At 40.2% G+C, this 25,478-nt stretch overlaps 2 protein-coding genes across 3 annotated transcripts in view; one reads left to right on the top strand and one right to left on the bottom strand.

Annotated features, from left to right (window-relative positions):
- TXNDC16 (thioredoxin domain containing 16) overlaps nt 1-23,885 on the bottom strand; it is a 65,362-nt gene extending 41,477 nt beyond the window's left edge. The window contains exons 1-5 of one of the 2 annotated variants that reach the window (XR_013998251.1): nt 23,681-23,821; nt 17,421-17,647; nt 16,345-16,427; nt 9,304-9,377; nt 8,487-8,561 (exon numbers count right to left, since the gene is read on the bottom strand). Coding sequence is in view for 1 of the 2 variants with exons in the window: in XM_081129439.1 (XP_080985565.1) it covers nt 8,487-8,561; nt 9,304-9,377; nt 16,345-16,427; nt 17,421-17,577 (389 nt within the window). In the remaining variant the exon portion in view is untranslated. Of the gene's footprint in view, nt 1-8,486; nt 8,562-9,303; nt 9,378-16,344; nt 16,428-17,420; nt 17,648-23,680 lie in introns of both variants that reach the window. The other variant, XM_081129439.1, reaches the window with a different exon arrangement.
- Nucleotides 23,886-24,445: 560 nt separating this feature from the next.
- GPR137C (G protein-coupled receptor 137C) overlaps nt 24,446-25,478 on the top strand; it is a 47,622-nt gene continuing 46,589 nt past the window's right edge. The window contains exon 1 of the mRNA XM_081148513.1: nt 24,446-24,923. Coding sequence (XP_081004639.1) covers nt 24,480-24,923 — 444 coding nt within the window. The 5' untranslated portion in view covers nt 24,446-24,479. The remainder of the gene's footprint in view (nt 24,924-25,478) is intronic.

Raw genomic sequence — 25,478 nt, forward strand, 5'->3', positions numbered from 1 at the left:
TAGGGGTTCAGACCTTCCTCTTCTGCCTCAACAGAAGATTTGTTTATATCCCAAAGGAAAAGATAAGCACTCTATCTCCCGGAGAGTAAATGTGCCAGGTCCTACTGATTCATAATTTCTGAGTTCACTTTCTCCAAAGCTCAATGTAAGTACTGGTGTGAGCATATGGCTCTCACACTTTTGCCCTGTGTACAACTGGGAATGGGGATCTAGTACTACCGTGATACCCTGGCCACTGGCTGTGTAGTCTGATTTCTGATTCAGAGGCCTGGCGTTTCTACAAGTATCTATGCAGGTAGGTAAACATATGAGATCCTTCAAAGTTTTGGACTTACCCCCTTTCTTACATACATGGTACTATGTTATACTCTAAATACTTGATTTATTAACTTACTATATTCTGAAAAGTCAATGTGAGAAAATTTTAATAGGCGAGTTAGTCAGTACATTTTAATCAATGATATTTTAGAAATATTTTAAATATCCTACAAAAAAAATGCAAAACATTGGCCATAACAATCAAAAAAATATATAATTCTTTAAAAATTCAGTGTAAAGATTACCCTAAGTTTATACTTGTTACTCTGTTATCAGTTTACTAACTTAATTTTTGCCCAATTGCATTTTCTATATTCTCAGAATAAGAAATTATCTTAAACCTTGATCTTTCCTGTTGACAAAGCAGCAAAATTCAAGTACAATTATGGATCACTGGTCTCAATCAAAGCATTCTACATAAAGAACAAATTTAAATGGCTTTGTGAAAAAAATAGCATGGGTTACATATTTTTAAAAGGCAAGCCAAGTAAAGCAATATAAATATACTAAAAGTAAGCTTTCAGTTCATATACGAGTATTTTGAAAAATATAAACACAATCCAAACATTATCTTCAAATATTTCTTCTCCTTGATTATCAGGATAAGTAGTGAGTTTAGGTAAAAAAAAATAATAACTGACATGCTAGTTGAAATTAATATATTTTAATACATGTGTTAATCTATTTTTTTCATCTTCACCTGAGGATATTTTTTCCATTGCTTTTCAGAGAGAGTAGAAGAGAGAAACACTGATAGGAGAGAGCCACATTGATTGATTGCCTCCTGCACACATCCCAACCCCAACAAGGGCCAGGGATCGAGCCTGCAACCGAGGTATGTCCTCTGGCCAGCAATCAAACCCTTCAGTCCGAGGGCCAATGCTCTAACCACTAAGCCAAACCAGCTAGGGCAGATCTATTTTTGTAAATACAGGAAATGCTAGTAAATTCTGGCTTCCCTGTTTAACTATTGCCTAATAAATAAAAACTTTATATAGAGCTATACATGTTATATAACATTACATATATATATATATATATATATATATATATATATATATCCCTTACGTATACATTTAATGTGAGATAACAGTTTTTTGGGGAAAAACAAGGATATAAACAAAAATAAATAACTGTTTAGCTCTAGGTAATAAAATTGTAAAGAATTTCAGGGGAGGTTTTCATGGCTTTCCATATTTCTCATACATTCTACAATACAAATATTACTACTATAATCTAACTAGTTTGTTTTTCCTGTCTTGTTTTAAATAATCAAAATTCAGTAAATTCAGATATATTATATATCTATATGTTACATAAAAACAGCTGTGTGTGTTAGAAGACAATGGAAAGAAAAAACTCACATTAAGAAACAAAAGTGACTAAATACCTTGTAATAAATTTAAGTGTCCAGGCATATATGAAGAAAGCATTAAAATATTACTAACAGACACAAAAGAAATTGGAAAACAGAAAGACATAGAGTTCTGGGATAGGAAGATTCATTCTAAAGATGTCAACTGTCCCTAAAATAATTTATAAATTTAATGTCAGTAGGATTTAGTCAGGGAGGGGAAGAAACTAGACAAGTTAAATTTTAATGTTACCTATAAACAAAACAAACAAGCAATTCTTAGAAGAGAAGCATGAAGGGACCTGGACCTTTCAGATATTATATTATAAAGCCGCCATAATTAAAGCAATGGTACTAGTATACAAATAGATCACTGAAACATAAAGTTAAAAAATAGACCCAAATATACATGAGGGTTTAGTGTAAAAAATGGCATCTTGAATAGTGAAGAGATTCATTAATCTCAGTTGTGCTGGGACAACTATGTAGTCACTTGGCTAATATACACCTAAATCCATCCCCCGTACCATTCACCAAGTTAAATTCCAAACAGATCAAAGATTTAAATGTAAAACTGAAACCATAAAAACACTAAGAGAAGAAATACACCCACACAAATAGAGTCTGATCTTTGACAAAGGAGAAAAGCAACTTAATGAAGAAAAGATGCTAAAACAACTGGGCATCCACATACCAAAAAAAAAAAAAAATCCAGACACTGACTTTACACCTTTCACAAAAATTAACTCGAAACTGGATCACAGGCCAAAATGTAAAACGTACAACTATAAATCTTCTAAAAGATAACACAGAAGAAAATTTTAGTAACCTTGAATTTGGCAATGAATTTTTAGATACAACACCAAAAGCATAATCCATGAAAAAAAAGTTGTTAGACTTCATTATTATTAAAACTTCTGCTCTGCAGAACATGCTGTTAAGAGAATGAAAAAACAAACCACAGGCTGCAAAAATAAACCTTGCAAAACATATATCTGATAAAGAATTTATATACAGAATACTAAAAAAAAACTTAAAACTCATCAATAAATAAACAATTAAAATATGGGCAAAAAGACCTTAACAGATACCCCACCTAAGAAAACATACAGATGGATGATATGCACATAAAAATATGTTCAACATCATTATGTCACAGGAAAATTGCAAATTAAAACAATAAGATACCACTGTACACCTATTAGAATGGCTAAAAATAATTGACAATGCCAAATGCTAACAAGGATGTAGAGCAACAGGAACTCATTCATTGCACGTGGTAATGCAAACTGGTACGGTCACTTTGGAAGGGAGTTTGGCAGTCTCTTACAAAGCTAAATATAGCCTTACTATATCATCCAGAAATCACGCTCATTTACCCATAGGAATGAAAAACTACTTCCATACATAAAACCTGAACAGGAATGTTTATAGCAGCTTTATTCATAATTGCCAAAACATGGAAAAAAACAAGATGTCCTTCAATAGGTGAATGGATAAACAATGGAATATTCATACAATGGAATACCAACCAATATTAAAAAGAAATCAGATATCGAGCCTGAAAAGACATGAACGAACCCTAAATACATACTGCTAAGTAAAAGAGGCCAATCGAAAAAGGCTACATGCTATATGATTCCAACCATATGACATTCTGGAAAAGGCAAAACTGTATTGACAGCCAGCAAAAAGATCAGTAGTTGGGGAGTGGAAGGGCAGGATGAATAGGCGGAATCCAAGGGATTTTTTTAGGTCAGTGAAACCATTCTACACAATACTGTACTGGCAGGTACATACACTTGTCAAAAGTCACAGAACTGTACAGCACAGAGTGAACCCAATATAAATATGTACTTTGGTTAATAATAATGTGTCAGTCAGTATTGGTTCATCAACTGAAACAATGTACCACACTAATGCAAAATGTTAACAATAAGGGGAAACTGAGTTCAGGAAAGAAGGGAGGTATACGGGAATTCTATGTACCATCTGCTAAATTTTCTGTAAACCTAAAGCTGCTCTAAAAAACAAAGTCTATTAATTAAAACAAAAGAGGTGAAGTCCTTTGTAACAATGGCATAAGAGAGACCTTTGTACAACTTAAAAATTAAAAAAAGAGCCCTGCTGGCCGTGGCTCAGTGGTTGAGCGTCGACCTAGGATCCAGGCGATATGGGTTCGATTCCCGGTCAGGGCACATGCCCGGGTTGCAGGCTAGGCAGCCAATCAATGACTCTCTCATCATTGATGTTTCTCTCTCTCTCCCCCCTTCTCTCCTCTCTCTGAAATCAATAAAGATATATTTAAAAAAAAAAAAAAAAAAAGGCTGGAACATTTAAAAAAAAAATTTAAAAAAGATAAATTTGACCAATTTTTGAAAGAATAAAGTAGGTAAATTTGAAAGACAAATGACAAACTTGGTGGGGGAGAAGGGGAATGTGCAGTTTAGTCTCCTTTATATAAAGAGAGTGCCTATAAATAAATAATAATAAAGTTCAAAGCATGATAGAAAAATGGGGAAAAGATATCAACAGCAGTTCAGTTCCATTCCGAGGAACAGTATGCCACTGCAAGAGTATGAGCGAGAAACTGCTGCGAGACACTGGGTACTTCAAACTAAAGGACTGAGCCCATAAAAGGAGAATGATAGGTTGAAAGGTATTTTTTCCTCATGGTAATTTGCAAGGTATTGCTATGATATGGTACACTATTTAGCACAGTTCTTCAATATTCCAAATATCATTACTGAAAATAATTTTTAATACTGTATTTTGCAAGCCATTTTTTCTTATATTTTAAACAAAAATGAGAATATTTCCTCTTTGGAATTCTACTTGACATTTAATTTTCCCCCTTAAGCTTCTTCTTCCCTTAAGTGTTAGTGCTGTCCTAGAACACTCCCTGGATGACCTATATGTTAACAACATCTGTACTCCTAGGGGCTCAAGTTCCTATAGCTGTTTACTGGAGACTCACGTATGATGGGCATTTGACTTGCTAAACTAGATTATCTTCTGTGAATGTGCTCTTCTTCCTGACCTACCTCAGAGGGTGATTAGATTAGATTTGGAACAGAGTGAGGTGAAAAAAGAGACCAGGGATTAACCCAAGTTTGTAGGTTTGCTGATTATTACCACGTTAACCATCACCAAGTCCGGTTAATTTCATCTCCTAAGCATTAAAAAGAAAATCCCCTCTTTGCTATCACTACTCTACCTTCCTAGATTGTACAAAGGCCACACAAGGATTTCTCCATGTTCTTGGGCCCCACAAAACTGTCACATCCACCAGAAAGAACTCTCCAGTACTAATTTAATCCTATCACCTGCCTTCCTGCAACCCTCTGTTGAGTAATCAGGTTTTACTGCTGGTCAAGGACAGCAAGCAAAACTAAAAGTAACAATCCAGCCTTTTTTCACTTACAGCACAAGCAAGAAGCAAAACCAGCTCTGGAATGTTTCATTCTCTTCCCTGCCACGTAACAGCCCCAGGTGAGGGTCAGGTGCATGAAGCACAGATACACGGTATCGTCGCATTCCAAGGAGCACCAAACAGAAGGCTCCTGCCTCTTTATGGACTGATGGACTGGGGTGAAGGAAAGAGGGAAGGGCTAGGAATGGAAGGGGACTGAGTCGAAGCAGAGATAAGGGGGTCTTATCAGAAGTATCTGGGAGGTGCCTCAGCCAACATAATAAAGCCTCGAATAGAGACAACTGGGCTAGAAATCCAGGAGTATACAAGAGCAGATTTGGCCTAAGTGACTGGGAGGGAGAAGGGGCCTGAGTCCTTGACCTCAATTTTCTCTAGAAAACTGAAATGCGCTGGCTGTGCACCAAGTCTGATGTGGACAAGGTGCCTTCCCCCTATGAAGCCTGTCAGGCAAAGCCTTGTAATTGCCTATAGTTGGGCCTGAAAGAGGACACAAGGATTCTGGACTCCTCACCCTCCAGTGGCTACCCAAACTTCTTCATGCGGTAAACAAAGATCCCTTCATCTGACTCCATGCCTACTTCTCTGCCCTTATCTCGTTTCACATTTGATACTAAGCTTCTGCACAGCAAAAGAAATCAGCCTCAAAATACAAAGGAACCCGGTCTGGGAGAACAAACTTGCCAAGGATGTATCTGATAAGGGGCTAATTTCCAAGGTGTACAAAGAACTCATACTACTCAACAATAGGAGGACAAGCAATCCAATTAAAAAATGGGCAAAGGACCTAAACAGACACTTCTCCAAAGAGGACATATGGATGGCCAAGAGACATATGAGAAAATGCTCGACCTCACTAATCATCAGGGAGATGCAAATTAAAACCACAATGAGGTATCACTTCACACCTGTCGGAATGGCTGTCATCAACAAATCAACAAATGACTTGTGCTGCTGAGGGTGTGAAGAAAGGGGAACCCTGGCACACTGCTGGTGGGAATGCAGACTGGGGCAGCCACTATGGAAAACAGTATGGAGGTTCCTCAAAACATTAAAAATGGAACTGCTGTTTGACCCAGTGATCCCACTTCTAGGAATATATCCTAAGAATCCTGAAACACTAATCAGAAAGAACAAATGCACCCCTATGTTCATAGCAGCGCAATTTACAATAGCTAAGATCTGGAAACAGCCCAAGTGCCCATCAGTAGATGAGTGGATAAAAAAGCTGTGGGACATATACACCATGGAATACTACGCAGCTGTAAAGAAGAAGGACCTCATACCATTTGGGACAATATGGATGGACCTGGAGAATATTGTGCTAAGTGAAATAAGCCAGGCAAAGAAAGACAAACATCACACGATCTCACTTATATGTGGAATCTAAAAAACTTAATAAACTGATGAACAGAATAGATTCAATGACATGGAAGCATAGATCAGACTGACGAATCTCAGAGGGAAGGTGGGGGTGGGAAGATTAACCAAAGAATTTATATGCATATATGCATAACCCAAGGACACCGACAATGGTATGGTGAGGGACTGGGGAGGGGAGTGGGGGCAGGGTGGAATGGGTCAATGGGGAGGAAAAACAACATCTGTAATATTTTGAACAATGAAAAGAAAAAAAAAAAACCTACCCTCTCCTACTCTAACCTCCATGCCTTTGCTCACACAGTTCCCAGTGCTTTCCCCACCTTCCATTTCTTCACCAAGCAAACTCCTATTTATGCTGTAAGATGCATCCCCAGTGCCACCTCCTTCAAGAAGACTTCTTAGTAAACATCCACCTTCATTCTAGACAAAAGTAACTATTCCCTACCCTGTGGGCCCTTGAGCCCTTATGCATACATACTTCTATTTTACTTACTACATAACATTTTCTGTTTATATATCTGTCTCTGCAACAAAACGCTGAACTCCCAGAAAACAGAAGCCACATCCTATTCTGCTTTGAATCCCTAGTCCCAGACAGGTAGCTGGCACAGAGGAGGATCATGGGGAATATTCTTTGTGGAATCAGTGTTCTGTAAATCACCATTAGCATAGCACAAGGAATAGGATACCACCATAGTAGGACTGCAGGATACACGCCCCACAGGCTAGCTAGTTCTGAGAACAGGGTCCTCGGCACTGACAGGCACCCCACAACTACGGCCCAATTGTTTCAAAACCACTGTGTCATCAGGTTGTCCAAGGCGGACCTGCCGCTCCAGGACTTGCTATCAAACTTGTCAAAGACAATCTTAGTCGCCCTTCCCCATTCCTCAAAGAATCTTCTTTGTTTCTTCACCCTCGTTTCTGGGTCAAAGACAGGCATCACATGTAAAACAAGTATCACATCTATTACTTGGACATTTTGCTAAGCTTTTTATGACCCTCCCCCTCAGATAACCACCCCTTCTCTATCCCAGGAAAGGTCTCCTAAGGCAGCCCACTCAGTAGTTGGAATTCCTTCTTCAAAAGGCCATCTTTCTTTCCTTATAATTGGCTTCTCAGTCTACAGGCCTCAGGATCCTTGGCTGTCAGAACCCATTCTAAAAACCTTTCATTAGTATATTATTAGTAATGGAACATTTTAAAGTACCTATTTGCAAAGTGATAAACACAACTTTTCACCTATATGTTTTAAGTTTCCTGTAATTTAACTTTCACCAATTTTTCTGGGAACCCAGTCAGAGAAGAAAAGGAAGAGGGGAGTCAAACAGAAGACAAAGATAGCCAATGTCAACAAAGGTCTTAGTTGGTGACAGGCCTACAACAACGTCAAATTGGGAAAGTTTACGTAAACTCATGTCCTTAACAAGTCATAGTTTCTAGTTTTGTCATCAAAGAGAATACCAGACTTATTCAGAGCCAAACTGCAGGTAGGTCTGAATCCCAGGCCTACAGACTCCATGCCAGGGAAGTTAAATTAAAATTCACTCTCTCTCAACAAACATGCAGGTGTGTGCTGTGATTATTTGAACTCTTTCTGCACTTACTGAGCAGACCTATAGACTCCAGAAAAATCAGGCTGGGCGAGAAGGATGCTAGACACTTTTAAAATCCTTCTGAGAACAGCAAACATGAGCTTCTTACCTGGTAAAATCCTCACTCCACAGGTAGAATCAAAAACAAAATCAATAGTATGACCCATGTGGTCGTGTTGTGTCATCTCCTATTTTTATACAGAATATCTACATGTTTCTGTACTGTTTGCCATTTAAGAAATTTTAGATCCTCTATGTGGGAAGATAAACCATCAATTTATATGAAATTGATACCTACAAATATAATATTAAAACTCTAAAATATTTTAATGCATGGTGGTTGTCTAAAATGAAATCACTAGATAACTAATAAGTAAAGAAGTGAATGGATAAGCCCTGTACTTACAAGAGAACATGAGCAATGATGGCATTCTCATCAAACAAGGTATCAGTAGGGAATTCTCTCAGTAATATGTTGCCCCTGTAAAAAGTTTGAAAAAGCATTACAGAAATATTTCCTTAGCATCCAATTTACTTGTTTCTCTGATATACTAGGCTGTAAATTCTTTAATGTTAGAGCCTGTGTGTCTTATCTACCCCACGCACCTACCAAAGTGCTGGCCATGATATACACTCGATAACTATGTCAACTTTGAAAAGCATAGACCTTGGGCCTAGCAAAAACACTGGGAAAAAACATGAATCCAAACAGGGCTTCCTACCAACCTCCTTGTCACATACACACAGATTCCCCAAACTGGGCTGGGAAGGAGGCAAGTAAGAGAAAGAAGTGTCCTCAGCAATAGGTCCCTGAGGACACAGATTCTCCCCCCATTTTCTAGGTCAAACCCCAAGGGTCTGAGGAAGAGTTTTGAAAAACCTCAGATAGATTAGCAGACCCAAGTGCAGAGGAATCTGTAACCTGGACATTGGCAGATCCCTCGAAAATAAAGTACATATGTTTATTTCGCACCAGGACATGGCCTGACATATCTACTGAAAACACTTAATTTTCTAAGTGCTTGCTTTCTAGGTATTTGTGATAGGAGTTTACATAAGATTCTCATGTAATATTTAAAACAGCCCTGAGAGGTAGTCTCATTTTAAGCTTCATATGGCCCCGTGGCATACAACTTTATTCTGGATTAGTGATATTTTATGTACTTGAATATTCTAGAAGTATAGTTTTATATTTGTCCATTGCACTCAAAATAATAGTTTACCTGAATAAATATGCTTTCATCAAATCCTTTTCTTTTCCACAGTATCTTGATGTTTCTTCTTTGACACAATTAACCTTTAAAAGATTACATTTAAGATTTAGAGTACATCAGAAGGTAAAGTTTCTTGCTTAGGGAAACAAGAAAGAAAATTAAATATTACAGTTTGTCTCCACATCATATTTTTTTATGTTACTTTTCTTTCTGATTTGTGTCCCATAATTGCTCACTTATTCAAGTGCTTGAGGTAACTCAGAAAAGGGTACTGTTTCGAGACCTAAGAGTTATATTTAATTATACCTAAGAGTTTATATTTAATTCAATCTTATGGAGCAAGTAGAAGGTAACCAGGTAGAAAAGGAAGAAAACAAAGCAGAACAAAAATCATGAGGGAAAGCCAGGAAGCACAGCAGTGAGTGGTACCTGGAACCATGGAAGCATCTCAGCAGCCGGCACACAGGTATAGCAGATACTGGTTGTTTCTTACCCAAAATCCACCCTCCCCTTTGGTTTTACTAACAGAACTTCACTAAAAGCAAATCCTTCATTAAAAGACTTTTCTAGATGCCCAACATCTAAGGATAGCTAAACAGTGTTAGGAGGAGTCACTGGGTTGGGATTTTTAGAAGGATCTTAAAAGAGGATTGACTGCCCTGGCTGGCATGGCTCAGAGGCTGGAGCGTCAGCCTGTGCACCAGACGGTCAGAGGTTCAATTCCAGTCAAGGACACACACCCGGTTGCAGGTTAGATCCCTGCCCCTGGTTGAGGACCCTGCGGGAGGCAACCAATTGATGTGTCCCTCACATGGATGATGTTTCTCACTCTTCCCTCTCCCCCTCCCTTCTACTCTCTCTCTAAAAATCAATAGGAAAAATATCCTCACTCCTTGGGTGAGGATTTAAAAAGAAAAAGAGTGCTGACTGATACTCTTGTCCTTCCCACTTCTTCCTGACCAAACACAGACAAGACAGCTAGAACAACAGCAGTAATCATGGACCATGAGGCATCTTTAAAGAAGCAGCCCTTCTAAGGATGGTCCATCAGAAAGAATGAACCTAAATCCCTGATTATGTCAGAGCAGCCACAACAGCCCTTGACAGCTCACAATCAGGACTCTGAAAAAGAGGACAATCCTGGTAGCAACATGAAGATAAAATGAAAGGCATCGGAGCGCAAAGATAAGGAAGCAGGTTAAAAGAATATCACATCAGTATAGGTCAAGGACGACTGGGACCTGAAGTAAAAACAGAAAACACTCAAGAGACTTTTCATAAATACAGTAAGTAAAACTAGGGAGAAAACTGAGCATGTATACGAAGCATTAGAGAGAGGTGGGGAAGGAAGGAGATAAAGGGAATGAAGAGGTTACTAAATGGGGCAAATAGGTAGCCACCAACATAGCTTACCAAAACTAAAGCTAGAAGAATAATAGTTACTTTGTTTTGGATTCTGTTAGTTTTGGGGGTTTTTTAAGATGAGTTTTTTTGGTGTTCAATTTAATTTTAAGAGAGTTTGAGGGATCAGAATAACAATTAGGGAAGCTGCCAAGAGAACTGATATTCAGAAAAGATATCAGGAATAGAGAATCAGAATTAAAAGTTAGAGTATAGCCATAGGCAAAAAGAGTAAATTTTAGTGTAAGTAATTTTAAAAGACTGTTTAAAAGTCAGACCATAGGGGATGGTTGGCATTATGACAACAGATTTTTCCATTCATCCATTAAACAGTTATTTGAACACCTACCACATGTTAGTCACTGTTCTTAGTCATTGGGGTACAGTTAAGTTCCAAATAAAAAATTTTATCTTTTGAATTTACATTCTAAAAGTAGAGACAGACAACTTTAAAAATTTAAGTAATATGTAATGTTAAGTGTTATCAAAAAATATTAAATGTGTGATAGGACATTTTAGGAATCAAGGAAGGCTTCTCTGGGGGTGACATTTGCACAAAGAACTGAAGTAACAGAGTGAAACATAAATATATAAATATGTGGAAGACACGAGTTCTAGAGTGGGAAAATACCTGCAAAGGCCTTATGGAAATAACACATCTGGCAGGTTCAAGTAACAGAAAGATGTACTTGCGGGAGATGAAAAGAAAATCAGATTACCCCTGGCCAGTTTGGCTCAGTGGTTAGAGTGTTGGCCCATGGACAGAATGGTCCTGGGTTCAATTCCAGCCAAGGGCATGTACCTCAGTTGCAGGCTCGATCCCTGGCCCCAGTTGGGGCACATGTGGGAGGCAACCAACCAATGTGTCTCTCTCACATCAATGTTTCTCTCTCTCTCTCTATCTCTATCTCTCCCCCCTCCTCCCACCCCTCCACTCTCTCTGAAAAGCAATGGAAAAAATATCCTCAGGTGAGGATTAAAAAAAAATCAGATTACGGAGGAAGCTAGTGTCCACAAGATTTTATCACAACTGTAATGGGAAGCCTTTCTGAGGGTGGCAATGTAATCAGACACATCTCACTTACTTGTGGAGAAGAGTTTGGTGAGACAAAAGTGAAAGGAGAAAGACTAACTACTCTGGTTTCCCAGATGAGAAATGATGATGGTTTGCACAAGAGAGTAGCAAAAGTAAAGGTATAGGAAGTGGTCAGATTTGGAAAGTTTTGATCGTAGAACCTCAAGGACTTATTGATGGATTGGCTATGGTAGAAGGACAAGTCAAGGGTGACTCAGGTTTTTTGTTTTAAAATCTACATTGATATAGTAATATAGCCATACCAACTTACTTCAGGTTATCACTTGGAAGATATATCTTTTTCCTTCATTTACTTTGAATATTTCTGAAGCCTTTAAGACACATTTCTAAGCAGCATATAGTTGGGTTTGGATATTATACCCAGCTTGACAATCTTCATCTTAATTGGAACATTTAATCCACTGATATTAGTGTTTTTTTCATCTACCTCTGCCTCCGGAAATCTTAACTTTTGAAGACACTCTCGAAATGCTAGTTTTTGTGAAGTCTTTCCCAATACCATACATGACCTCCCACCCCAACAATCAGATATAAGCTCTCTTTCCTTCTGACTGCTACAGCATTTTATTTGTCTCTCTCTTGTTATAACAGGGTTCTGCCAGTTATTTAAATGATTTGGGAATGTGTCTCATCCTCCCTGTTTAGGACATAAAGTATGAAAAGAAACAGGCTGGGTCTTAGTCATCTTTCTAGCCAGTAGACTAAATACTGTGAGCTAATTTTAACCTCATAAACATTTACTGAGTATCTATTATGTGCCAGGGACTGTGCTAGGTACTCAATATAGGTCTGTCTTATTCACTGCAGTGTCCCTTCCACATAGCTTGGTGTCCTCAACTATAAAATCGAGCTTAAGTTATATTAGTTCATAAAGACACCCTGGGCAAGAATCTCAATATTCTACTCGTTACTAGATAGACAGTTACTAGTTACTAGATAAACAGCATGATTCTCCTCTTTTAGTGTCATACCAACCTATTATTTCATTTCTAAATTTCAATTTAAAATGTTATCCATAGCCCGGCCGGGCGTGGCTCAGCGGCTGAGCGTCAACCTAGGATCCAGAAGATCAGGGTTTGATTCCCGGTCGGGGCACATGCCCTGGTTGTGAGCTAGGCAGCCGATCAATGACTCTCTCCTCATTGATGTTTCTATCTCTCTCTCTCCCCCTCCTTTCCTCTCTCTGAAATCAATAAAGATATGTTTTTAAAAAAATAAAAAATAAAATGTTATCCATAGCTCCTTAGAAATGAGTGCCATTATCATTCGAGAGTGTAATCAGTTGTTCAAACTTAACTGAAACCTCTATACAAACAGAATTGAATATTTTTTTAAGGTATATAGCCATGACATAAAAAATGTGTATTTGGTTTCTGCCCTTGGTTCCTGACATGGAGTTCCTAAAACCCTTGTAATTTCCTGAGTGACAGGAATGCTGGGAACATTTTTGTTCTAATATTTGGTATTTAACTCCAGTTCCTGATATAAGAGCTTCTAAAACCCCTGGAGGGTATTTTTTATGCTAATGAGATGACTGGTGGCTGGGGGCTCTAGATAGCTTCAGGATAGGGCCTGGTTGCCAGAAACACAGAGTCATCATTAAGAGGATTGGAAGGTGGTTACCAGAAGGGAGGGAGTTGGGGGGTAGAAAAGGGTAAAGGGGGACAAATATATGGTGACAGAAGATGATTCGACTTTGGGTAGTGGGCACACAATGCAATATACAGATCATGTACACTTGAAACCTATATGATCCTATTAACCAATGTTACCCCAATTAATTTAATTTTTAAAAAAAGAAAAGAGGGTTGGAACTTTCAGCCCCACCTCCCATCCTCCACACTGGAGGCTGTTAATCACCAATGGTCAATGATTTAATCTGTCATGCCTACATAACAGAACCTCCATAAAACCCTAAATAAAAGGGTTTAGAGCCCAGCCGGGCGTGGCTCAGCGGTTGAGTGTCTTGACCTGGAATCCAGGCGATCAGGGTTCAATTCCCAGTCAGGGCACATGCCCAGGTTGTGGGCTCGATCAATGACTCTCTCATCATTGATGTTTCTATCTCCCTCTCTCCCTCTCCTTTCCTCTCTCTGAAATCAATAAAGATATATTTTTAAAAAATAAATAAATAAAAGGGTTTAGAGAGCTTCCAGGTTGGGGAACACCACCCAAGTCCAGGGATAATGACACAACCCCAAACTACACTAGAACAGAAGCTCCTGTGCTCCAGACTCCCTGGTCTTGCCCTATGCATCTCTTCCATTTGGCTGTTCATGAGATAGCTTTTATAATAAACCAGCAATAGCAAGTAAAGTGTTTCCCTAAGTTCTGTGAGCCATTATAGCTAAATTATCAGATCTCATGAGGGGATAGTGAGAACACCCAATTTGCAGCCAAGTCCTACAGAAGTTGTAGGTAACCTGGAGACACACTATTTGTGATTGGCATCTGAAGTGACAGGAGGTCTTATTGTGATAGTTAGATAGACATGAGCAGAGCAACGACAATGGGCTAGGTACAGAAAACCATCAGGGTGGAAACCCCCATGTGCCTAGTAATTATAGGGTGGGACCTTGGTGGGGTGGCCTTTTCTTCCCTAGCATATCGGTCATGGGGTTTGGACCCCCTGACCTTTCCTCCCTAGAGATAACATCTAGGCCTCAGTTGTGTTTCAGCTCCAGACCCAGAAAAGCAACAAAACCAGCCACAGCTGACCTCAGGACCAGCTGCACTGGATAATGACCCCGCCCTGGCCCCGACCAATCAATAGTGGAGACCACAACCCTGAAAGAACACACCAGGAAAACTGCTGACTATTCTGTTGAGATCTTCCCCTGAGACCTCCCCTAAGATCTCCACCCTTAAAACCCTTAAGGCAGAGGACTCAGTGCACTTTCGATACTGGAGGAAGCCAGGCCTTTCCTTTTGCCTTTCTCTTTCTCTTTCCCTTCCTCTCCCCTGACCCCAGGCTCCTTACCATTAGCTTCCTCTCCCAATCTCCGAGGGCCCTTCCTTTACCTCTATAACTTGCTTCATAACCCCATTTCATCCAGGAAATACTTTTTCTACCTGTGTGATTTACCAAATAAATGTTCCCTTGCAATGTGGGTCTTGGCTCTGAATTCTTTCCTAGCCAGAACCCAGGTCCAGTGCAACCCCACTGGTCTAACACCTGGTGCCATTCCCACAGCCTACATCATTTTAAGACTGAACCCTTAACCTGTGGGATCTGTGCTAACTCTAGGCAGTTAGTGTCAGAATGCGGGGTGTGGAAAACTCATACATTTGGTGTCAGAAGTGTTCAATGGTAGAGGGAACAATATCCCTTTAATAACCAAGGTTAGTTAACCTTTCTGCCCTGGGAGCTAGCTGCAGAGACCAAAAGGGGCAATAGCCATCTCTTGGAGGAGGAAGGCCAATGAACTAAAAAAGAATAAATGTACACAGTGTAGAAGAAAAAAGAATTCCATGGAAAGTAACTTCACAGGGTGAACTGATCATAAATTCCTAACTGGGGAGGTCATGATGGGTAGTCACGCCGAAAAGGCTATCTTTGCCTTAAGCAAGCCCCCATCCTTGTTTCTGTGCATTAAAGTTCACATACCTTTGTGTTCATGTGACCACCCTTTCAGACCTCTCTTTTTAAAGTGCTGAGAGCACATATTAACTATCCCGTAATCCAATCCCCATCTTGCTTTCTCCTGCCTCCATGTAGTCTTCCTTAAATTCCCTCCTTAATTTCAAGTGCATAAAAGAAACTGTTCTTCAGAGCATTTGAAATCTTGCTCCCTGGGGGTCGTCGCCAGTATGGCTCAAATAAACTCTTACAAAATTCTCTACAGGTTTGGGTGTTTCTTAATCGACATCAGAAAGTCAGGTAGACACTAATCTGAAAGAAGTTAATCATCCCTGGGTTACTTCTCATTCAGTTTTCTGAGTTACAAATTCTAATTTTAAACTAAATGAGAGGCTCATGTAGCTATCTAATCCGTGATGCTTGTGGAAATTTTCCATAATATTCCAAGGCAAGTTTGAAAATTTTTTGAGAAAAAAAATAAATAAATAATTTCAAGTTAGGTTGCCTTAACTTTTCTAAAAATAAATGAGAGAAACTGCAACTTAAGCAATTATAAAAACTTAGAACAGAAAAGAAAAATACTTCAGGTACCTCAATTTTGATACCTCCTTTGTGCTAATGGAAATTTAATAAATAACTGAATTGTGATATATCTGTCAGGCAAAACAAAATAAAAGTCTACCTATAGGGTTGAAAAATGACATCAAAGCCTCAATAGAACAGTTTACAAAATTAAATAAAATTCTAAACTAAAGAGTTTTAAATAGCTTTTTTTCTCTATATGTACTAATTTATACAATAATCTAGAAGTTCTGCCCTTCTGTTTATTCTTATAGAAAAAAAGGTAGAAAAGATATTTTCCCAACTTGGAAAAATAAATGAAATGACATAAGCATTTTAAATACTCAGTTTTAAGTCATTCAAATGGAAAATGTTTGTCATCAAAAATTTATCAACATAGATATCTTTCTACCTTTGCAACTGAAATTCCATAGTCCTGGAGAGGTTTCACAGCCTTATTTAGTTCTTCAAGAAATACAGAGGTACTTGGAGAATCTAAAATAAGAAATGTTTTATGAATGTTTAATGATTTGCCCCTTAGGAAAGATGAATTCTTAAAATTAAAGCCCAAAGCTGCAAACTAAAGAAGCAATAGATTAGTTTGCCCAACCAGTATGCAAAAACAACCAATAATCAGTAACTAAACACAACTAATTATAGTATATTTTATACTCTTATTTCCAAAGCCTCAGTATTTATTTCTAATGTCTTTATAATGAAATATTTAACTTTGTAAGTGACCTTATAAACTTTCTAGAACAATAAGGTAAATATATGTTTAATTTAAACCTAATATTTGGCATCATTTTACCAAGTTTAATAGCATATATAAAACACAGATGTACACATGCACAAAATTTTTAAAATACCAGTTTCAAATCACAATTACAAGGTAACCAACAGAAATGTGGTTTACTTCATTTAAAATTGCAAGTATAGTATTTTTTATGCATGCAGACAAATTACAATTACAATTATTAGTTATGTTTAAGAGTTATATTAGTTAAGAGTTATATTAGTTGATTCAGTTTAATGGTATAGCTAAAGCAGAGTATTAAACTAATTCATTACTAATACTACATTTAAAGTTTAAAAACCACTTTTAAAATATTTACATGCTAAAAATATGAAATAGTATACAGTACTTTCAGAAATGACAAAATTCAGGTATTATATTAATAGCTCATTTTTATCTAGTATTTACTATGGACTAGTCACATGAGTAAAATCACTTATCCTCACAACAAATGTATAAAGCAAGTACTATTTCCTCATTATGGATGACAAAAAAGACAGAGGCTAAGTGACCTGACCAAGGTCACACAACAAGTGAAGTGGCAGAATTAGGATTTAAACCCAGGGAGACATATTATATATAGTAGCAGCTTTGTAGCACATATTATTAACCCTAACAATAAGTGTCCATTGAGCATACTGATTAAATAGCAATAGAAATGTCACAAAAATCAGAATATAAAAAGTACTTACCAGCTTGACAAAAATAAGCTAAGGAGGCTTTTCCTGCTTGCAAGGTACTGAAATATTTCTGAGGGCTCAGTTCTGGTAGAGAGTTGGCTGCTGACTTATAAACAATGCACATCATGGCAAAAGAGATGCCAAATACATTGAAAATGAAAGACATCATCAGCCACAGTTGTATAAAAGCAGGATATTCTGTTTTATTCACTGCTGTGTTCTGTCACCTTGGACAATACCTGGTAAGAATAGGTGTTCAACAAAGTTTTGCTGGATGAATTTGTTAAATAAATGAATGAAGTAAAATCTACAAAAAGAATAATATAAGGCGTTATTTATATATTTGACTTTGCTAGTACTTTATTATTTCCTTCTAGTAAAAATTTGAGAGGAGATGCTACCTAATGACATTGATTTGATAATGCTTTTGATTTTGGATACTTGTAAAAGATATTAGGAAAATGCAATACTAAGTACCTTAAGTTTAATAGGTAGTTACTGGAGTATGTGAAGCTAATTGTAATTTTTAAGGGTTCTAAACTTTATTCTCAAACATCCAATTCCTTTTTTTTTTTAACATATTTTATTGATTTCAGAGAGAGGAAAGGAGAGGGAGAAAGAGAGACAGAAACATCAATGATGAGAGAGTCATTGATTGGCTGCCTAGCCCGCAACCCGGGCATGTGCCCTGACCAGGAATCGAACCCCGATCGCCTGGATCCTAGGTCGACGCTCAACCGCTGAGTCACGCCCAGCCGAGCCCCAATTCGTTTTTTAAATTGGGCATTTTACCCTTCCCTACGGAGAGTGGATCTACAATTAACAGACAAACAGCTACTTAATTACATTAACATGGGAGTAAGACATCAAAACATATGTCCACTACTTACAAAGATTCCTTAATACACATTTTTAATGCTCAAGACTTTGATTTATTTATACAGCTTAGAAATTCAAGTATCTTTTCAACTCAGTTCTACTTTCTGAACTTAGATTTGTTCTAGATAGCCTCCTCTCATCTCACTCACATTTACTTCCATGCTGTCCTCTGTATCTGGTTTCAATTCTCCTGTTTTGCTACTTTCAAATTTCTCTTAAACAATTTCTTCTTTCAGGAAGCTTTTCTACTGATAATCTGTATTATTCGTGTTTAAAAGAAGATAGAAAAATTTGAATATTATAAAAATATCATACTTCTAGAAGGTAAACATACACCCACAGGTATAGATGAGAATTTTGCTTTAATTTTTTTTCCAAACAAAAGGTCACTATCTTAAAACAGAAGACAGAGGGGGGAAAAGGCAAAAATTACCCATAAAGATAGGAGTAGAATTTTTCAGCAAAGAATAAAATGATAAAAGAATGAAAAATTTAGGGGGAAAATTATACTAAATTGAGTATTTACTCTGGTCTTACAATATTATCATAAGCATATAACACCTCTCCCTAAGGAGTAGATATATCTAAAAAAGGAGCTAACTACTCATGATTACTTCCTAATACTTTTCATTAGAGCTAATTTATATCAAACAGTAAATTAATTTGCCATCAATTTTTAATAATGAGCCAAGAGTTCAAAAACTCAAGTAGAATGAGGAGTGAGGGCTGTAAAAGGTATATAAAAAAGTAATTTTAATGATATAATTAAGGGGTATCCTTGACATTAAAATTGATTATACATTATAGCCATTTTAAACCAGCATATTTTAAAGCCATTTTATATTAATAGGAATGGTTTAAAATAAGTCATCCAAGATTTTCTTTACATTCTCAGGGTGGGGAAAATATATCCATCCTGAGCCTGAGGGAATAACAATATAAAATATGCTACTAATGAAATAACTCCAACCTAAGAAAGAGGTAAAATATTTAAGTAAAAGCATAATTGAAAGATTCAAGTATAAAATATCATTTTTCCTGTCTTTGTGGTTATAATTCAATTACTTTAACACTAAATTGGACATTAGGGTTAACATATGGTTCTTTTCCCCTAGAATGTATTTTGTAGCATCATAAGTTCTCACTGCACATTCGAGACTTAAAATACTTGGACAAATGAGATTACACATGTCAAAGTACTGTGCATTTGGTCAGCTAGTAATGCTGGTGATTATTCTTACATATTCTTAGAGACAGGAATTCAGTAGTAACCTTGCAGTTTATTCCATCTTTGATAAATTTGATTATTTAAGAAATTACTTAAAGCAGAGAATACTGCACAGGTCAGCTAGAAATAGAGTTTATATGGTCATAAAAAAATAAATACTGAGTAATGATAAAATCAAATCTTTGACAACGACAGTTGAGAAGATGTTAGAGAGAAAGGGATCATGCAGTCAGTGAGAAAGGGGATAAAGAGAGCTAAATATTCATCTTTCACAAGACCAAAAGCCAAGTTTATTGGAAACAGAAATATCAATGCCAAAAGAAACAGGAAGCAGTTGAAAATAAGTGCCTTTAAGGAATAAGAAACTGAAAGGGGAAAGACACCAAGGAGAATTTTGAAGCCCTATAGAACCATCTTGCTCTTTAAACAGTGTATCTTTTCACTTTGATTTTTAAAGAAATTACCTATGTGTAATGAAATCTATATATTCTACTCATATTAGCCCAACCTATCCTGTGGGGCGACAGAAGAGTGTTCATTTCACATGAATAAAATGCATTTGTCCAGAGACATGGTCTCCTCATAAAGAGATCTTTAAACCAAAGAGAAGGTAAGTGTGGATGGCAAGTGGTGGGGAAGAGAACACCCAATGAGAATAGAGTAAAAACAAAGATATGGATGGCACTTGGTGACTTTTTTTCTCCAGTTATTAGAAAGTGGAATAGAAAACAGTACTTTAATGCTGCAACAACTAAAAAATCAGAACAAAGTGCTGAGTACCTTGAGAGAAATGTGAGCTTCTTACCTTGGTGTGGTAGTTTATTCGCATGGGGTAAATAGTTCCAGTTTTCCTGTCAGGTGTAAGGCAGAATTACACTTACTACCTTCCTGTACTTCGCACCTGTAGTGAAGTTTGAGGCAACCATGTGACTTATTCTGGCCAATAAAATGTGAGCAAAAGTGGTAGGTCTCTTTCAGGCAACAGTTTTAACAGCTACTGTGTAATACACCAGGCTTTATTTTCTTCTGTCATAGTCACTAAAAATGCTCAACTGGTGGCTGTTCATCAGCAAAGGTCCCAGAATGAATGCAACCAAAGAGAACCCACAGCTGATATGCAATGAGCACATGACATAGGAAGAAATAAACCTTGTTGTCTTAAGCCACCGAGATTTGAGGAGTTATTATTGCAGAACAATCTACTTTATCTTCACTGGTATACAAATTAGAAATGAGATGCTGCCTTAAGAACTCCAAAATACTGGATGAGGGATAAAGCAGCAAACAAACTGTTCAGGGCCTCATCAAGGAAACTTTTTTTCCCAAGGAAACTGCAGAGACAGGAGCTCAGCAAACGATCCACATTAAGGAGTGATAAAACATTTGATGAAACTGTCACTACAATAATTTGGAAGTGACACATACCTAATGAATTTATGAGCACGTACCTAGGTGGCTAATGGACTTAATTATACTTTAAGAGAAGAGGCTAGATGATGGAAGATGAGAACTGTGTGAGAGTTGCTGTTGGTTGTATGTAATGAGGTATTAAAAGAAAGGTACTCAAAGAAGAACCACCATCCAAAGGACTAGCTGTTCAAAATTTGAAACAATCCTTTAATCCTCACCCTGTAAGGTCGGGAAGCAAGCTGAAAAAACTGCTCAGCCATGGAAAGAGTTCATAGTCTCCAAAGCCAACTTTAGATGTGGTCAAGGATAATAAAAGTGAAGGGGACCTCTTGCAGGGCAAAGCCAAGGACCATGGAGAACTATGCTCTAGAGCATGTGCCAGAATACGAACTGTTACTGGTCTACAATGATGAGATCAACACAGATTAAGTGTAAATGTTTAGAAGCTTTTACAGCAATTTCACACATTTGCAAATAAAATGCTAAGGGCAACAAAAGTTTTTGTTTCGCACCAAAAGGGAAATGAGGAGGAAGTACTTCAAGGGAAAAACACTGATATTCCTGCTAGTGAGGATTCACCTTCATGTGTTCTCTAGAAAGGTGCAGCAACTGCTGGCCCTCTTCAGCCAGAGCAATCCCATTTTGGAATTGGGTCCTGCACACAAACCTTTGCAAACAGTTGGGCTTTAAATATTTGAAAAACCATTGTGCTAAAGTAATGTGCCCCCACAGAACAACAATATCCAACCACTGCATATTTGGACACATTTCCAATTTTAAAATATCTAGCAACAAGCTTTTCTAGAAGACCACTGATTCATTTCCCCTTTACAAGCCTAAATTTCCCTTACAATTAGCCATAAAACTAACAGTTTTCCCTCTCAAGAAAAAGAGGAAATTAACAACTGTAAACATTAAATAAATTATACCAAGATATATGGGCATCATTTTTGGGGAAAAGACATGTTTCATATTTTGCAACAAATGGGGCACTTACTGCTTACAAAGTTCCTGTACGAGTATTTTGTCAAAAATTAGCTTACTTAAGGTTTAATGCTGCTACTGTAGAAGAGAACCTGCTCACTGAACCAGCCTCAAATAAAATGTTGATTAGACTTCATCACAGCTTATCATTTAAGACCCAAAGGAGTCAACATCGTCAGCATCTCTCTATTTTACAACCCCTTCGACATAGTTGGGGCAAAATCCTTTCTCTCCACCCCACCCCCAAATGCACACACCCCCAAAAAAGGAGAAAAGAGGCATCCAGACTTGCAATGACACTGAAATAAAAAATCTCACAAAGACCTAAAACTAGTATGGGTACTATCCAGATGTTAAGTATCACTTGGAGAATACAGGAGAAAAAGAAAAAAGCCTTCATGGCAAAAATCTACTCATGACCAGAAATTTACATCTCACTGATAACAGAAGATACAAAAACAGGCCATGCCAGAGAACAGGAGGTTCCCCTGATTTTGACAAATGCCTCACATCACATAATTCTGAGCTCATGCTTAATTTATGTGCTAATGCACATAGCTGCAATCAGTTAACTCACTGTTGCTATAAGCACTCTGTCCCCTCTCAAGGAGAACTGTGTACTGCCCTAACCACATGCTCCAGGAATCCATTAGATGAGTATCTTCCACTCCAATAAACATGAGGTCCTTGCCTAAAGCGGTGTTGGATTAGGCCTGTTAGCTTCTTTACAGCAAGCTGTACCCTACTGTAGGCTGCACTGCACAACTGCTCAGCTGTTTCACGGACAGGTAACAGTGCTAGGACTAAACATCTATCACAGAATTCAAAACTCACCAGCATCCGGTGCCTGGGTGAATACTGCCCCATAATCTGGAGTACAAAACAAACTTCAAAGTTCCCTGTGGATCCCTAGCTAGGAAAGAAAGTAGCAACACCCTTCTGGGGCAAAGCATCAGAGCAAAGCACAGTGAGTTAGGAAAGGCTGGGTCTTGGCTGAGCCTTGGCCGAGTCCTTAAACAGGCCATTGTCTTTCAGACACTGAATTTGTAAGCATGCCGCTCATTCTAAGAACACGAATTATTTTCTCTTCATTTTACACTATTCTGCTCATTTTATTACCAAACACCTAAATAAATAAATAAATAAATAAATAAATAAATAAATAAATAAATAAATAAATAAATAGAAGTCAACAAAGGTTAGGTGCCAGCCCAGTACACGTTTGGGAGGTATATTTATTCCCCGCTCAAGTATCAGAGCACTAGTTTTGCGTCCCTGAGCCCCAACCGCTCGCCCGGCCAACTACCGGACAGGACGAAGGTTTGAAGAATACGTGTGGAATTTAAGGAGCACAGGCCATTCTGCCTCTGCCTCTCTAGACATTCAAGGACACAGAGTTCTATTTCTGTTTCTGCCTTTTCCTAAACTTACGCCCAGAGCACCGCTCCAAATCCTAAGCTTCGCCGGGCCGCATTCCCCCTATCACGTCCCCCTTCCCTAAGCGCCGTTCCCGGGGAACCTAAGAGCCTTCCCTTAGAACTTCGGTTCGCCCTTCGCCTCGTTCCATTCCTTCTCCCCTCCAGGGGCGCACGTTCTTCTCGCCGCTCACGCTGGGAAAGGAGCAAGCAAAACGCCCCTCATAAGCATCCAGGTGAGGCCAAACTCCAGCTCGGCGGGGCAGCCCTGGCTGGGGGAAAGCCGCGCGGTCTGAACCCCATCCCTGCAGGCAGAGACCCAGCGCCTGGCCTGCGGGATCCGCGCAGCCACCTACCTGCGTGCGCGCGGCCGGCAGCCCCGGCCCAGGGAAGGAGAGGAAAAGGCGGCTCCTTACACGGCTCGGCCGCGAGAGGCGAACCGCTAAGCCTAAGACAGAGAGCGTCGCGCTCGCCGCGGCCACCGCTCCGTGGAATCCGCCTGCAGGGCAAAAAGAAATAAATAAATAACAATCCCCGAGGCTCCTCCCTCTCCTCGTGCTCCTTACGTGCTTCCTCTCCAGCCAATTGGAAGCTTAGAGGGCGGAGCGAGACCCGCCCCAGGTGACGGGCGACCACCGAGTCCTCCCGCCGGTGCGAACGGGCCGTGCAGTTGCCGGGCCAATCGGCAGCGTGGGTGGGAAGTGCAGGGGAGGGGGAAAGCGGGGAGCGCGGGCGCCCAATCAGGTCTTGGAGCCCGGGAGCGACGGGTCCTGCGGCCCGTGGGCGTCCGAGCGCGGCGCGCAGGGGGCGTGCCCGCCTGGCCCAATCGGCGCGAGCCCACGGTGCGGAGCGAGCGCCTCAAATGCTCGGGTTTCTCAGCTGATTGTCTCCAGCCGAGAGTTGTTTTTTGCAGCTACAGAGCGGAGCCGCAGCAGGAGGAGCCGAGACCCCCGGGGGGGGAGGGCGGGGAGTGGAGGCGGGGTCGGGGGGAGCCGCGGCTGCTCTGCGCGGGGCTCCGGGTCCTGTCACGGCGCTTCCTGGGGTTGGAGGTTGGGGTGGGTGGGGGGTAAGGCACAAATCCTTCTCCCCCTCGACGGCGGCTCCGAGCCCTGCCCCTTCCTTCCCGCGCTCCCTCGCCCGCCCTCCAGGCCTCTCATGAGGGTGTCCGTGCCGGGTCCCGTGGCCGCCGCCACCCCCGCGGCCGGCCGCGAGCCCTCGACGCCGGGCGAGGGCGGCGGAGGCGAAGGCGCCGTCGCTGCCGCCTCAGGCGCCGCGGTGCCGGGCTCGGTGCAGTTGGCGCTGAGCGTCCTGCACGCTCTGCTCTACGCCGCGCTCTTCGCCTTTGCCTACCTGCAGCTGTGGCGGCTGCTTTTGTACCGCGAGCGGCGGCTGAGTTACCAGAGCCTCTGCCTGTTCCTCTGTCTCCTGTGGGCAGCGCTCAGGACCACCCTCTTCTCCGCCGCCTTCTCGCTCAGCGGCTCCCTGCCTCTGCTCCGGCCGCCCGCTCACCTGCACTTCTTCCCCCACTGGCTGCTCTACTGCTTCCCCTCCTGTCTCCAGTTCTCCACGCTCTGTCTCCTCAACCTCTACCTGGCGGAGGTAAGGCGGGAGGACCGGCTTGCGGGGCGGGCGAGCGGGGCTGCCGCGATCCACTCCCGCTGAGGACGGGCGGGGGGCAGGGGCACGATGCGAGGCGGACCCAGGACCAGCCTGGAGAAACTGAGGCACGCAGCCCTGGAGGGCGCGCTGGTGTTCTCGCCCTAAACTTGAGCAGCTGATTGACTCGGTGACTGAGGGGCTTGGGGGGGGGGGGGCGAGGGGAGGCGAGTGAGTAAGAGTGTGTGTTCTCACAACTTAAAACAGCAGGACGACCCTTTGTTCGGTGTTCTAGCCCTCTAAGGTAAGATGTTGGTGGCATCGCAAGAAGTGGCAGCCCCGGTGGCTCTGCCGAAGCTGGACTGTGTTGAGCGAGGTTGGATGCTGAGGTAGCAGCAGCTCTGCTGAAGCTGGACTGCTGCCAGCCATTACGTCACCAGGCAGAGCTGTGCCTCTGCTATTGTTGCTGCGTTTCTTTTATTAGAAGCTTAAATTCCCTCCTGCATCTCCTTTCCTGTGGCTCTATAAGCCTCACACAAATTCCGTTCGATAGTTCCC

Source organism: Miniopterus schreibersii (genome assembly GCF_964146895.1).
Source record: "Miniopterus schreibersii genome assembly, chromosome: 1".
Taxonomy (NCBI): domain Eukaryota; kingdom Metazoa; phylum Chordata; class Mammalia; order Chiroptera; family Miniopteridae; genus Miniopterus; species Miniopterus schreibersii.